This window comes from Python bivittatus, unplaced genomic scaffold (assembly GCF_059951505.1).
Source record: "Python bivittatus isolate LINGU-HERP-01145 unplaced genomic scaffold, Pbiv_v1 ctg000590_np1212, whole genome shotgun sequence".
In the NCBI taxonomy this organism is placed as follows: Eukaryota; Metazoa; Chordata; class Lepidosauria; order Squamata; family Pythonidae; genus Python; species Python bivittatus.
This window is the reverse complement of record NW_028277086.1, coordinates 6358220-6370110: the sequence shown is the minus strand read 5'-3', so window position 1 is coordinate 6370110 and position 11891 is coordinate 6358220. Positions and strand designations below refer to the sequence as shown.

The 11891-nt window shown below is 38.3% G+C and overlaps 1 protein-coding gene across 1 annotated transcript; it reads right to left on the bottom strand.

The window, feature by feature from the left end:
* Positions 1-6743: 6743 nt before the first annotated feature.
* On the bottom strand, positions 6744-8534 carry LOC112542125 (mas-related G protein-coupled receptor member H-like). Its single transcript, XM_025174143.2, has one exon. It carries the CDS (start codon positions 8351-8353, stop codon positions 7205-7207), a length of 1149 nt encoding a protein of 382 aa, XP_025029911.2. The 5' UTR covers positions 8354-8534; the 3' UTR covers positions 6744-7204.
* Positions 8535-11891: the final 3357 nt, after the last annotated feature.

Below are 11891 nucleotides of genomic sequence, written 5' to 3'. Positions count from 1 at the left end.
GAGATGAAACCCACAATCAAAGGGGATTTTCAAACTGGTTCTCCCCAAATGTAGTCCAACTTCTTACCCCCTACTCTATTTCAGCTGCCTCCTTGTCTGTGTAACCATCACAAAGTATGCCTTGACTTGTTCCCTTTGAAGATGATGTGGACCCTTACCTGGCCCATATGTCTCAGCCCAATCTTTGTTTGTTTATTTCTTTATTGAATTAATGTGGCCACCCATCTCACTTCCATGCCACTTTGGGCAGTGTACACAATGAAAACACAGAATAACAATCAAAATTCAGCCATTAAAACCAATTAAAACAGTTAAAAACTACAATAACAAAAAACAGGGAGAGTACAATCTAAACCTATGCACAGTGCAACCGTTCAACAGGCTCCACACTCCACAAGCCCAATGGCACTTGCAGGTTTTGAGGGCCTTCCAAAAGGCCAACAGGGTTGGGGCCAATCTCACCTCGGGGGGAATGAGGTTCTGGAGGGTGGGTGCCATGGCAGAAAAGGCTTCCTGCATCCTGCCAAACAAAGCTCCTTGTCTGATGGGTCCCACAGCATGTCTCTTCTTCTGAACCTGATGGGAGGGGTGGTGTCTCATCTTTCCTAGCCCTAGCTGGAATCTCTTGAGGATTTTCGTAGTCAATCTCAATCTGAATACAATTCAGTAGTCTGGACACAGCTGCAAAAAAACACCAATGTGATTCTACCAAAGCTGACGGCCAGTGGAAGTGGCTCCCCAGGAATCACTCTTTCCATATAATGAGAAGCAACAGTCATTGTGCTCCGCACTCACCAGAGCCATTAGGGCATGAACTTCAGAAATGATGTTGAGAGGTGGGAACAGGTCCAACAAAGTGCATTAGAGTTAGATGAGAAATCATCCAAAGAAAAGTGTATGAACTCTGTGTGTATATTCTGAAGGGGATATGACTGAATCCTTCAAGTGCCTAAACAAGCTGTCCCCTAGAAATAAACAAGTGTTTCTCTTCTTCCCAGTTTCACTCTGCCTTTTCTCCAGAATGATTTTGGAGGTCATAAAGCCTCACATGGGAAAATTCTCCTCCTTCTAAGACCTCACTCAATACTTATCTCAACAGCCAATAAAAGAGCATGATCTTCTTGTAATCATATAGTAGCTAACTGATTAGGCCACTGCATTTTAAATAGGCTTATTGAAATATCATTTTCCAGCAGATAATTCAAGGCACACCGATGTTTTCCTTCAGCAGACCAATACGGCATATTTTCTTTGAACATCCTTCCATCCCTCAATGAGTTATTATCATATTTGTACTTTCTGCTCATGGATTTTGAAGATTCATGATCAACATTTCCTTCCAGGTATGTAAGAAATTTCCCAAGTTATTGCTTAAAGAATACCCAATGTGGCAGCACTCTTAACCTTGTTCTGCATTACTGCTGTTTGAAAGAAACTCATTAAAACTAGAGGAAAAAAAATTGTTTTTTGATCTATAAGTGGCTACCAATTATCTTTTATTTATTTATTCATTTATTTTTCAAATTCACAATCAAAAATGAGTAATGGTCTTTATGTGTATGTCCATACCTTAGTGTGCATGTATATTTATTTTCAGCACAGTCTATTATTCTAGGAATATAGAGAAATGTCACAATTTTCAGTACAAATAAAGAAAACATACAATTCTTATTATAATTCTAAAGGTCCATGTGATAAGGAAGGCTGCACTGCAGACTTTTACCACATCTAACAACTTTACTTGTTCCCTTCTCTTCTCCCTCCCAAAGAAAATCTGCATCTATAAGAATAGAAAGTAAAGCCCACTTAGACAGACCCAGCAAATAAGAAATAATGTGTACTGTTTATTATTATTTTATATAATAATACACCACTGTTTGTGCCGTAAAAAAAAAAAACTGCATAAATTATAGTGATGAAAATAAGCTGAACATAAGAGCTCATGCAGCTCAGTCCTAGCCTTGGAGGGCAGCTGCATTGTCACAGGGCCTGATGAGCTGATCTGGCTGCTAACCAGGGCTGGTGTGGGGAATTTTGAGCCCTGGGGGGACACCCGTCTGCTCAGTTGCAGTGGGACATGCTGCCAGAGTGGAGAAGAATTGGAGAGAAAGAATTGGAGAGAAAGAGTGCAGGTGGGGCGAAGCTTACCTGGGGATTTGAAGATTAGCTTATAAATGTAATGGGATATGTTTTGACAAAGAATTACACCTACTCAATGTATTAAAAACTAGCACTTATGATAGTCTTACTATTCCTAAGACCAGAGATAGATTGAAAGTTATCTATTTTTCATATCTTTTTTCTTTTTCTTTGACTTTATCTCACTTTTTCTTTTCCTTTCCTTTATAATTTACATTTTCAATTTTCTTTTTCATTTTTAACTTTGTAACTTTGTAACTTTAAAATTTCAATAAAATGTCATTTAAAAAAATTGGAGCGAAAGAGAAGGAGTGGAGAGCAAATGTTTGTTGCTGGAGGGGAAGGAGAAGCTGGAGAGAAAAGGCTGGAGAGGGAAGAGAGCTGTGCAGGCCAAGTGTCGGTTCCTGTCTGGGGTGAGTAGAAGACCAAGAGGGATGAACTCCACACAGGATCCAGACCCTGGAGGCCTAGAAGGGACCTTGCTGGTTGGAGATAGCGGCTTCATCCAAGATCCTGGGGAGGGGAGAGGGGAGAATCAGCTGTCACAATGGAAACCCTGGTTTTGGGGGGAAGCTGGGCAGAAGGCCCTGAGAGAGGTTCTTCCCCCAGTGCAGAAATGGATGGTGTTTCAGTTGAGCTGAAAGAAAGCCAAGCAATGCTGAGCACCCTCCAGTAACCCCAGTCCTTTCCTTTCTTTTTTCCCCTCTCTCTTATCAGGCCTAAAAAGGGAGGAGGGAGACAGAGAGAAAAGGAGGAGGCAGCAGGAGAAGTAGAGAGGGAAAGTTGCAGGTAGGGAGATGTGGGAAGTAACCTGAGCCCACCACTGTGTTATTCACCCTGGTGTAAATATCTTCTGTAAATACATGCTGTACATAGTAAAAGAAATAACAAAATAAAAAATAAAAAAACCTCCACTGTGTCCATTGCTACCTTTGCTTTGCATTACACCTCCAGTCCAAAATGAACTCCATCACGCTGTGGCAGCCACCTGTGAAAACATCTTTCTAGGAATTCTTCCATCACCACAAGCCATTCCTGCCCCTGATGCTAGGCCATTCAGGTTTTTGGTTGAAAACTGAAACTGAAAAATGTAAAGATAATGATCAGTACTTCTTTCCAGGTTTGTAAGAAATTTCACTTTGTACTACATGAATGAACGGTGTAGCAGAGGAAGCATTTTAGAGCCTTGTGGAGGAGCTCACATTTCAGACCTGAGTTAGCTTATGCATAATTTTGTGGAAGCATATGGAGAAACAGAGGTTTTTGTCCCTCATAATCTTACAGGGATTATGCTCCAAGGATAAGGAGCATAAAGGCTACCCAAGTTGTGAGCCTTAGTCCTCACACGGTCCAAGGAAAACAACCTGATATCAGATCTGTCTGTTTCCAAAACAAGACAATGATGGAAACCAACTTCTGTTCAAAGAGGAGATTCTCCAGCCTGGTGCATAGTTTGGGTTGAAAAAAAGGGAAGGAAGGAAGGAAACCCAACCCAAAATCCAACCCATGCATAGACCTCACTAGAGTTAAGGCTCACCTTTGATACATAGCAGTCAATGAAATTCTTTTGTAAGGGTTTCTTAGCTTTTCTATAATAAAACTACCTATTAGAAGTTCCTGGACTTTTGTGCTCCTCTTCAACTAGTCCAGCCTGCCAGAGGAGAACCCTGACTCAAACCATAAAGAGCTTTATCAGTAACAGCTAGCACCATGAACAGACATAAAAAAAAAAAAGCATAGAATTAGAGGTAAAATGTTTAACTAAGTATCACCTTGTGGGCAAAAACTACTCAAGCCTTGGTGCCAGGCGTAATTTATATACTGTATTTATATTCTGGTAGAAAATTCTACAGTATTTAGGATAATATTTTTTCCTGTCCCACAGAATCCAAATCTCCCTGTCTTAACCTAGAGGGGATGTAGCCTGCATTACTAGTTTATTTATTATTTAAATCAAATTTTATGGCCACCCATCTCACCAATGCAGTTTTGGGTGGCTAGCAAGGATTTAAAAACACCGTATAAATACAACACAAAAAATACATATCACAACCAACTAAAACACAGTCTCTGCTGAGGACACTATACACCAGTTGCATTTTTTGGGGGGAAAGCTTTAAAATCCCTGGCCTTTTCCTCCTTTTTCACTCCTTTATCTCAACTCCTGATATCCTTTCCTTACAACTAAGTTGCTTTTGAGTTTCTTTCTTTCTTTCTTTCTTTCTTTCTTTCTTTCTTTCTTTCTTTCTTTCTTTCTTCCTTCCTTCCTTCCTTCCTTCCTTCCTTCCTTCCTTCCTTCCTTCCTTCCTTCCTTCCTTCAATTTATTGCTGCCCAATTCCAAATAACTCTGTTATGGTTCTCAGCCTTCTTTCCCCTTGTTCCTCCCTTGCTTTGGTTTTCTTTGAGGTCTAAATGCTAGGAATGCTGCATTGTTTCCTTTATTCTCAGTGAACACTGCATTGTTTCCTAGTCTTAACTCATCAGCTTCTGTCCAAAACTCTCCCAGCTGTGAGATATGTAAAAGCTCTCAGCAGTATCATTCACTTCTCAGCAGGAAGACTTCACCCCTACATTTATAGATTAAGACCTATGTCACAACATACAGTAGCCCAGGGCTATCTGCCAACTTTTCATATCAGCTTGCAGATATGCATACTGTTTTTATAGATAGCAGAAAGGGAGATATAAACAGTAATTTCCCCATAGGAAAAAAAAGAAATGGGGGCCACTGCTGTGCTACCAAGAGGAGGAGAGAACTGGAGAGAGTAGTAGGGAGAGAGACTAGAAGAAAATAAAAAGATGGGAAAATAAAATAGATTCTAAACAGCTTTGGCTGTTGAGAGCTTGTTGGTTCCAGGACAGCCTGGAGCAAGATTCTTGAAGTAGAGCTAGGAGGACATCCAAACCCTTTGAAGAAACATGGGAGCAATGAGGGACAAATTTATGCTATGCAGATTGCTTCCACGGGAAGCTAAAGTAAGAGAAAAACTGCATCCTGTCAGCCTGAGAGAATGCCAGCCAGAATAATTACTCTTTACTTAACTCTAAGTAGGATTCTAGAAACTACAATGCATATCTTTAAGCTGTAGGCTGCAGACACATCAAGTAGAGAGATAGTTAACTTTGGCCATATACTGTAAATCAAACAGTTGGTTGTTTGCTTTACCATTGCTTATCAGGGGCAGAGGGGGCAGGGAGTGAGGGAAAGGAATATGTCTTAATTAGCTGCTGTTTAGATGCTGAAATTAAATACTGTCTGAAATGCTTTACCTGTATGAAAATGAAACTAGTAACATCCTTATTTTGCTAATAAAAAGAAAGGAAAAAAATCACAAAAGTTGTTTTGTACACTGTAAGTTGGATCGAGTCCCATGAACCCATGAAGCCCCTGTGACAATCAAACTCTAAAATATGTAGTTTCTTTTATTCTGATAAAAGAAAAAAGAAGATGGGCAAATTTGAATTCTTTCAGCGTTATCCAGCAAGAGTTTTAGTCTTGGACTCCTGAAAACTGTAATTTAATATTGGAATTCATTGTTTTTCAGCCTGCACATACCCCATCTGTATTTGAGTTTTCTTGCCCATCCCCAACTCACTCCAATCTGTTTGATTTCTGTATCACTTACAGGTGTCAGAGAACGGTGTTCCATCTATATACCAATTGACTTAACCAACAGAACGTGGATGAATAAAAGGGTGACTTTATTTGAATTGTAAACTTATTTGTACATCCCTAGAGGAAATAAAAATGATACGCACATCTGTGGGAGAAGCATACATCTGAAATGCTATTTCAAAACATTTTACATAAACGGGAGAGAATGGTTTCATACTGGAATGCGCGTGAAGTGACAACATCAAGGAATAGCTGTGTCAGTCTGTAACTCAAGATGGAAGGGAGACATCAAAGGCACCCTGAAACTGATTAGAATATTATTAGGAAACTTTACTTTTTAAAAACTTAATATTTTGATATGTTTATTTCAGGTTTATGTGACAAAGGATTGCAGCAAGCTATGATTAATTGGTAGCAAATAAATAAGTGTCACCTGGCTCAAATAATGGAGGAGGAGATTCATAGTTTTTTCAAAGAGGAAACATTATGAGTTCCTTAAGTTTGCCACCATCAGTTAAAATCTCAACTAGAACAGATTTCTGAATCAGTTAAGCAGGCATTCTGGGATAGCAGGATACTACTTTGCATTCTAAAAATCATCGAACTTTGGATTCCTGAAGACTCAATAGAAGACCCAAATTCCACTGCTGAAGGCTACCCTATTGTTGGACAAAAGTGAAAATCTTTGTGCCAGAGAAGCAGTAGCTTGTCCATTGCCTTTCGATGCGGATTATGCCCCAGCCCTCCCTTACTACAATGATAGCCCCTTGTCTTGTAAACTTTCACCAGGTATTTCAGGACTAACATAAACTGGTTATCATAATGCTGCAAAGCCAGAGAGCTCCTGCCACTAATGATAGGTGAAAAAAAAAGTAAGTTTATTAGAGATGATTTTTACAACCATGGTCATGTGACAAAATATTTTTCATCTAAAGCAAAGGCAAGCTAGGACAAAACATTTTACAGCTAGTTTTCACTGGTTCTCCTTAGATGTGTAATGGAAAATTACATCTTAACATTAAATTGACTCTGTGGTACAAATGGAGTTGCACAGAGAAGGATGGAAACTAAAGACGTTGGCAAACCTTTGTGTGCTTTGGCCCAAATCATAGTGGTGAAGCCACATACTGTCTTCTCAAAGAAGTCTGAAGTGTGGTCCAGCACGCATTAAAATCTAACAAATCCAAGCATTTTTCCAGTTTTCAGTTGGGGAGACAATTATATTTAAATATGATTGTTAGCTTCTGCCTTGTTAGCTCCTCTGGGCTTATGCTTAGAATATTATCTTTATCTCCATGATGCAATGTGTGGGGGATGTGTGGGGGAAATTTTGGTGGGAGCTGGTTGTACACTCCTATATTTAAACAACAACAAACAAACAAACAAACAAAAATCCATCCTTGTAGCCCAACCAGTAAAGCAAGGAACATTCATCTTTTCAGAAATGTTCATAACCGGGTTTCACCAGTCTGCATCTCATCTTCCCTGGAGTCTTCCTCATTTCTGAAAACCCTGTGGAGTGCAAGCTTCATGGACACTCTGGATCGATCTTCTTTTTTTCTCCCAGCCAGGAAATAAAGGATTGGGTTGATGCTGCTATTTACTGTGATACAGATCTCAGATAGCAACATAAGAATAAATACACTTTGAAGCCAGGGTTGCATATTATATGCAACAGTTAAAACAAAGTCAAAAATGTATTCATTTTCTATTAGCGAGCTGCTAAGCAGTTCATCCAATACCCATTTTAAATCTATGTTTTTTAGTATGCTATAACTAATAATGGAAAATATACTCAGTGGCAAACGAAAAACAATGAAGCACAGGAGTGCAAGCAAGGTTACCGTCAACACTTTTTTCCACTTTTGCTGGCGTTGTTTAAAGAAAAGTTTAACAAGTAGGATCAGAGTGGATATGACCATCACTGGGTAAGAAATCAGACCATTGAAAATAAGCTGGAACAATAAAAAAGTCTGTGAAAATATAACTACAAATTCCAATCCAAAAAACACAATGGGCAGAACCCAAGAGATAGCACATACAATGAGGGACAATTTTGGTGGCCGACGACATCGATGCCACATTGGAAAGAGCACAGATACACACCGGTCCACGCTGATACTTATTAGTAAAAGTTGACTAGTATTGTATGCCACAAAATAGATAAGGTTAAAAATCAAATATATTCTCAAATTATTTGGACTATAAATCTGGGATATTTGAGTCAAAGCCTGCATTATGAGTACTCCAGAATCAGCCACAGCCAAATTCAAGATGTAGATGGAGAAAGAATTCCTCTTCATATGGAAACCAAGGATCCAGATGACTTTTCCATTCCCTAAAAGTCCCAAAAAGCAGAGAGTAAGAAGAATGACATTAAGGACGACATTCTCAGTAAAAATTGGAATATTTGAAATTAGGGAATTTTTGAAGTCAGTCCAGTTTGAATTGTCATAGGTTTTGTCTATAACCTCTGAAGCAAAAGATGGGGTAGAGCCAAACTCTGCCATTGTGTTCAGCTCAATTTTCTTTTCTTCTGTATTTGCCTTTTTCTCCTTTTGTATATGAACTCCTGCAGAGAGAGGTGAAGCAGGCATACAATAAATCCTAAATTATGCTAAATTATGTTCAGAAAACTTGTACAGCCACAAGAAACTTAGGAGGTTAAAAGGGAATTTTCTTTGACAAGCTATGCAGTTATCCTGGTGACAATACAGAACTCAGGAGAGCAAGCAAACAAATAAATGTCTAATAAATTAAATATAGAGACACAATTAAATAAACATTCCATATCTACCACCAGCCAGCAAGATATTTGCAAGAGATCTGGAAAGAAGGGTAGAGTTTTAGGAAGATAAATGTACATTGGTCACCTTTATTTGCAATTCATAGAACCTTGTATAATATTTACAAATCTTAAAGTATGTGAAACTGGATAAGTTCCATTTCTCACATTTTTCCTAACACTAGAGAGATCCTAAATTCTACTTCAAACCCTTTCTGATAATTTGGGAAAGATACTGCTTCAGATCCATTTGCTCCCAAAATTTAGTGAAAAACGACATTACTGAATTTTGATGGAAAATGAGGCATGGTCGACATAATATTTTGAAGTTCTTATCCCATCACAAGCAAACTGTAAAACTACCTTAATCCGCCTGGATCAAATGGGAGGCTTGTCCACCAAAAAAAAAAAAAGACACTTTTTATTTATTTGCTAATCTTCAAATAGTCTATTTCCTTGCACAAGACTAATACTGCAAACCTGAACAGTAGTACAGTAGATATCATAATTACAGAGGACATAGTCACAAATCCCACTCGTGTATGTAGAGTTCTCCATTGATTTCAAGTGATCTACTGTAAGTCTTGGTTCAGTTCAAGGTAAACAGATGAGTACCTTTAATCTGTAACAACATTCTTCTTTAAAAGGCCTTTTAAGGCCTCTGGGGGAGATGGGCAGCATACAAATTTAATAAAATAAATAAACAAGGCCCTATCTTTAGAAAAGACAGTATAGACCATTGATTCTCACCGGGGCGGTACCACCCCCCAGGGGGCAGTGGGAGGATGCTGAGGGGCGGTGAACTTGTTTTGGGCAGTAGGGGGGCGGTGGGCATGTTTTGGGCAGTAGAGGGGCGATGAGCATGTTTTGGCATTCGAACTTAATTTTAAAACTCCCCAAAAAAATTATTAAATCGATTATCCGGTTTACACCATTTGTACCAGCAATAAAACGAACTTACGCGACGGCTGCCCTCACGCACTTCTAAGAATGGTGAGACAAATTTGTATTCTAGGTAGGCTGACCTTGAAGAACTCGACACTACGATTCTTCTCCAATCCCAACCAGCACAGCGCATGCATCAGCTGTCTTCCCGCGTGACTAATCGCAGTGCGTGCGTTGAGCATCCTTTCAATATGAATGTTTGATTTGACCCGTGTTTCTTGAGTTGCTTTTCGTTCGCTTCATTTCTGTTTTTTCCCCTCAGTTTCTATTTACTTTCATTGTTTATTTGGCCAGTCGGCTAGGTAAGTGCGCTTATTAGTTCTTTATCATGGTCGTGAATTATTAATTTTGAGAAACTAATGAAACTTTGAAAGCCAGCTTCCAGAATGGTGATCGTCTCACAGAATTTTGGCTTCAAAGTAACATCAATCGCCTCTACCCAGGACTGTGGACTATCATAAAAAAAAAATTAGTGTATTTTTTTGCTGTTTTTTTAATTATCTAATTAAGAATAAAGAATTTTTAAACATTAAAAAAGCATTTGCAAAAAAAATTAAAAAATTAAATTAAAAATTAAAAAAAGTTAAAAAGTTAAAAAACGAGCATCAAAAAAATAAATAAATGTATTTACAGCATTTTGAAATAAACGTATTTACATAAAAGACCATTTAAGCATTTTTTTTGCATTAGTCATTTTAATTTTAATAAAAGGAATGCAGTTACCTTCCAGGGCAAAAGTATCAAGTTAAATCAAACAAATTTGGTGTGTAAGTCTACTGAAAAAAATTACTTAAAATTTTTGCCTTTTATAATTCAGTAACTCCCGCCCCCCTCCCCATACCCTAAATTACAGGATTTTCACAAAGGGTGGCGTTGAAAAATTTTCCGCTCCTTAGGGGGGGCGGCAGCTTCAAAAAGGTTGAGAATCACTGGTATAGACCCTTCATAGAAAAAGAAAGAATAGAATCATTTGGTACCCAGACTATTATAATAATGATGTAAGCCTCAGATGATCTCCAGAAAGAGTTACTACAGGCCATTTTCCAATTTTACCAAAACAAATTAGCTCACAAAATTATACAGCAATGGCTTTGGATATTATTCCTAAGAACAAATGGTACGTTAGAGAAAGGAATGGACCGTTCGTTCTTCCGAGGCAATAGGCTGCCCCTGAGCGTGTTGTCACTCTCAGAGCTGCCTTTGACAGAGCAGCTGTTTGATTGCTGCAAATTCGTGGTTTGGTTTGGAGTTCTTTTGAGACAGGAAACACCCAAAGCTATAGTATGAGCTCTACAAAAACTCTGCATAAGCTAAGCCAGCCACAAAGTGTGGCTCCACCACAACACACTAACATTCTGCCCTTGTAACGTGGCCAGTTCTTCAAGTGGTAGACTACAGATATTCATACATACCTGGAAATAAGTACTGGTGGTTAATCTTCACCTTTTATGAACAGAAAACATGAACGCTGTTGCATCAGGTGGTGGAATGGCTTGCAGGAATAGAAGATTTGAAGAAAATCATTCCAAAAGGTGTAGCTCTGTTAAGCTGTTATAGCAAAATGTACGCGTTCCATCAGTTCTTTGCTAAAAAATGAAAACTGCACAGACTTACTCGACGGAGTGGTTTTGTTGTTTAGCCATTATCAGATTAGAAAGGCATGCTCCTTTTTGGCTGCTAAGATAATTATCAGAAGAAAACGCAGAAGGGGACAAATATTCAATATTAAATGCATGGGGAGTTACTAAAGAGGATAGTTTTAGTAGCTAATATTGGGGATTTATTTATTTAATTAATATATATCTTGTCTTAATATATTTAATTGATATATATTAATTAAATATATTAAAACAACTCTGGGCAGCTTGCAACCAATAAAACAGTATAAAAACAATATAAAATCCAACAGCAACATAAACAAAAAAGAATTGGATAGCTGCTAACCCATTCTAGGGGTTGCTAAAAAGATTGAATGACAATTCTGATATTTTATATGAGATTCCACAAAAATTTGGCTTTCTGACCTGTCAAATATGAGATCTCAAGAATCTGAAAGATCTAAACATCTTGTAAGTTTTTAGATTCTATTTTTAACCAACCGTGTGGTGGCATCAGTTCTGCACTTTGCATGAGGAATTATAATCAATTGCCCTCTGTATCTGAAAATTTCTTCATATGTATCTATTTTAGTGAAGCCTTTAGCTCAACTCACTAGATATACACAAAGATATATGGATACACACAGTACCTCATTCTCTGAGATGAAGAATGTCTTCCTTTCTTTTTCTTGTTATGATCCTTTGAGTCAGCCTTGACTTCTGGTGACTACATGGCAGATTCACACAGTTTTCTTGGCAACATTTTCAGAAGTGATTTGCTATTACCTACTTCCTAGGAAGAAAGTG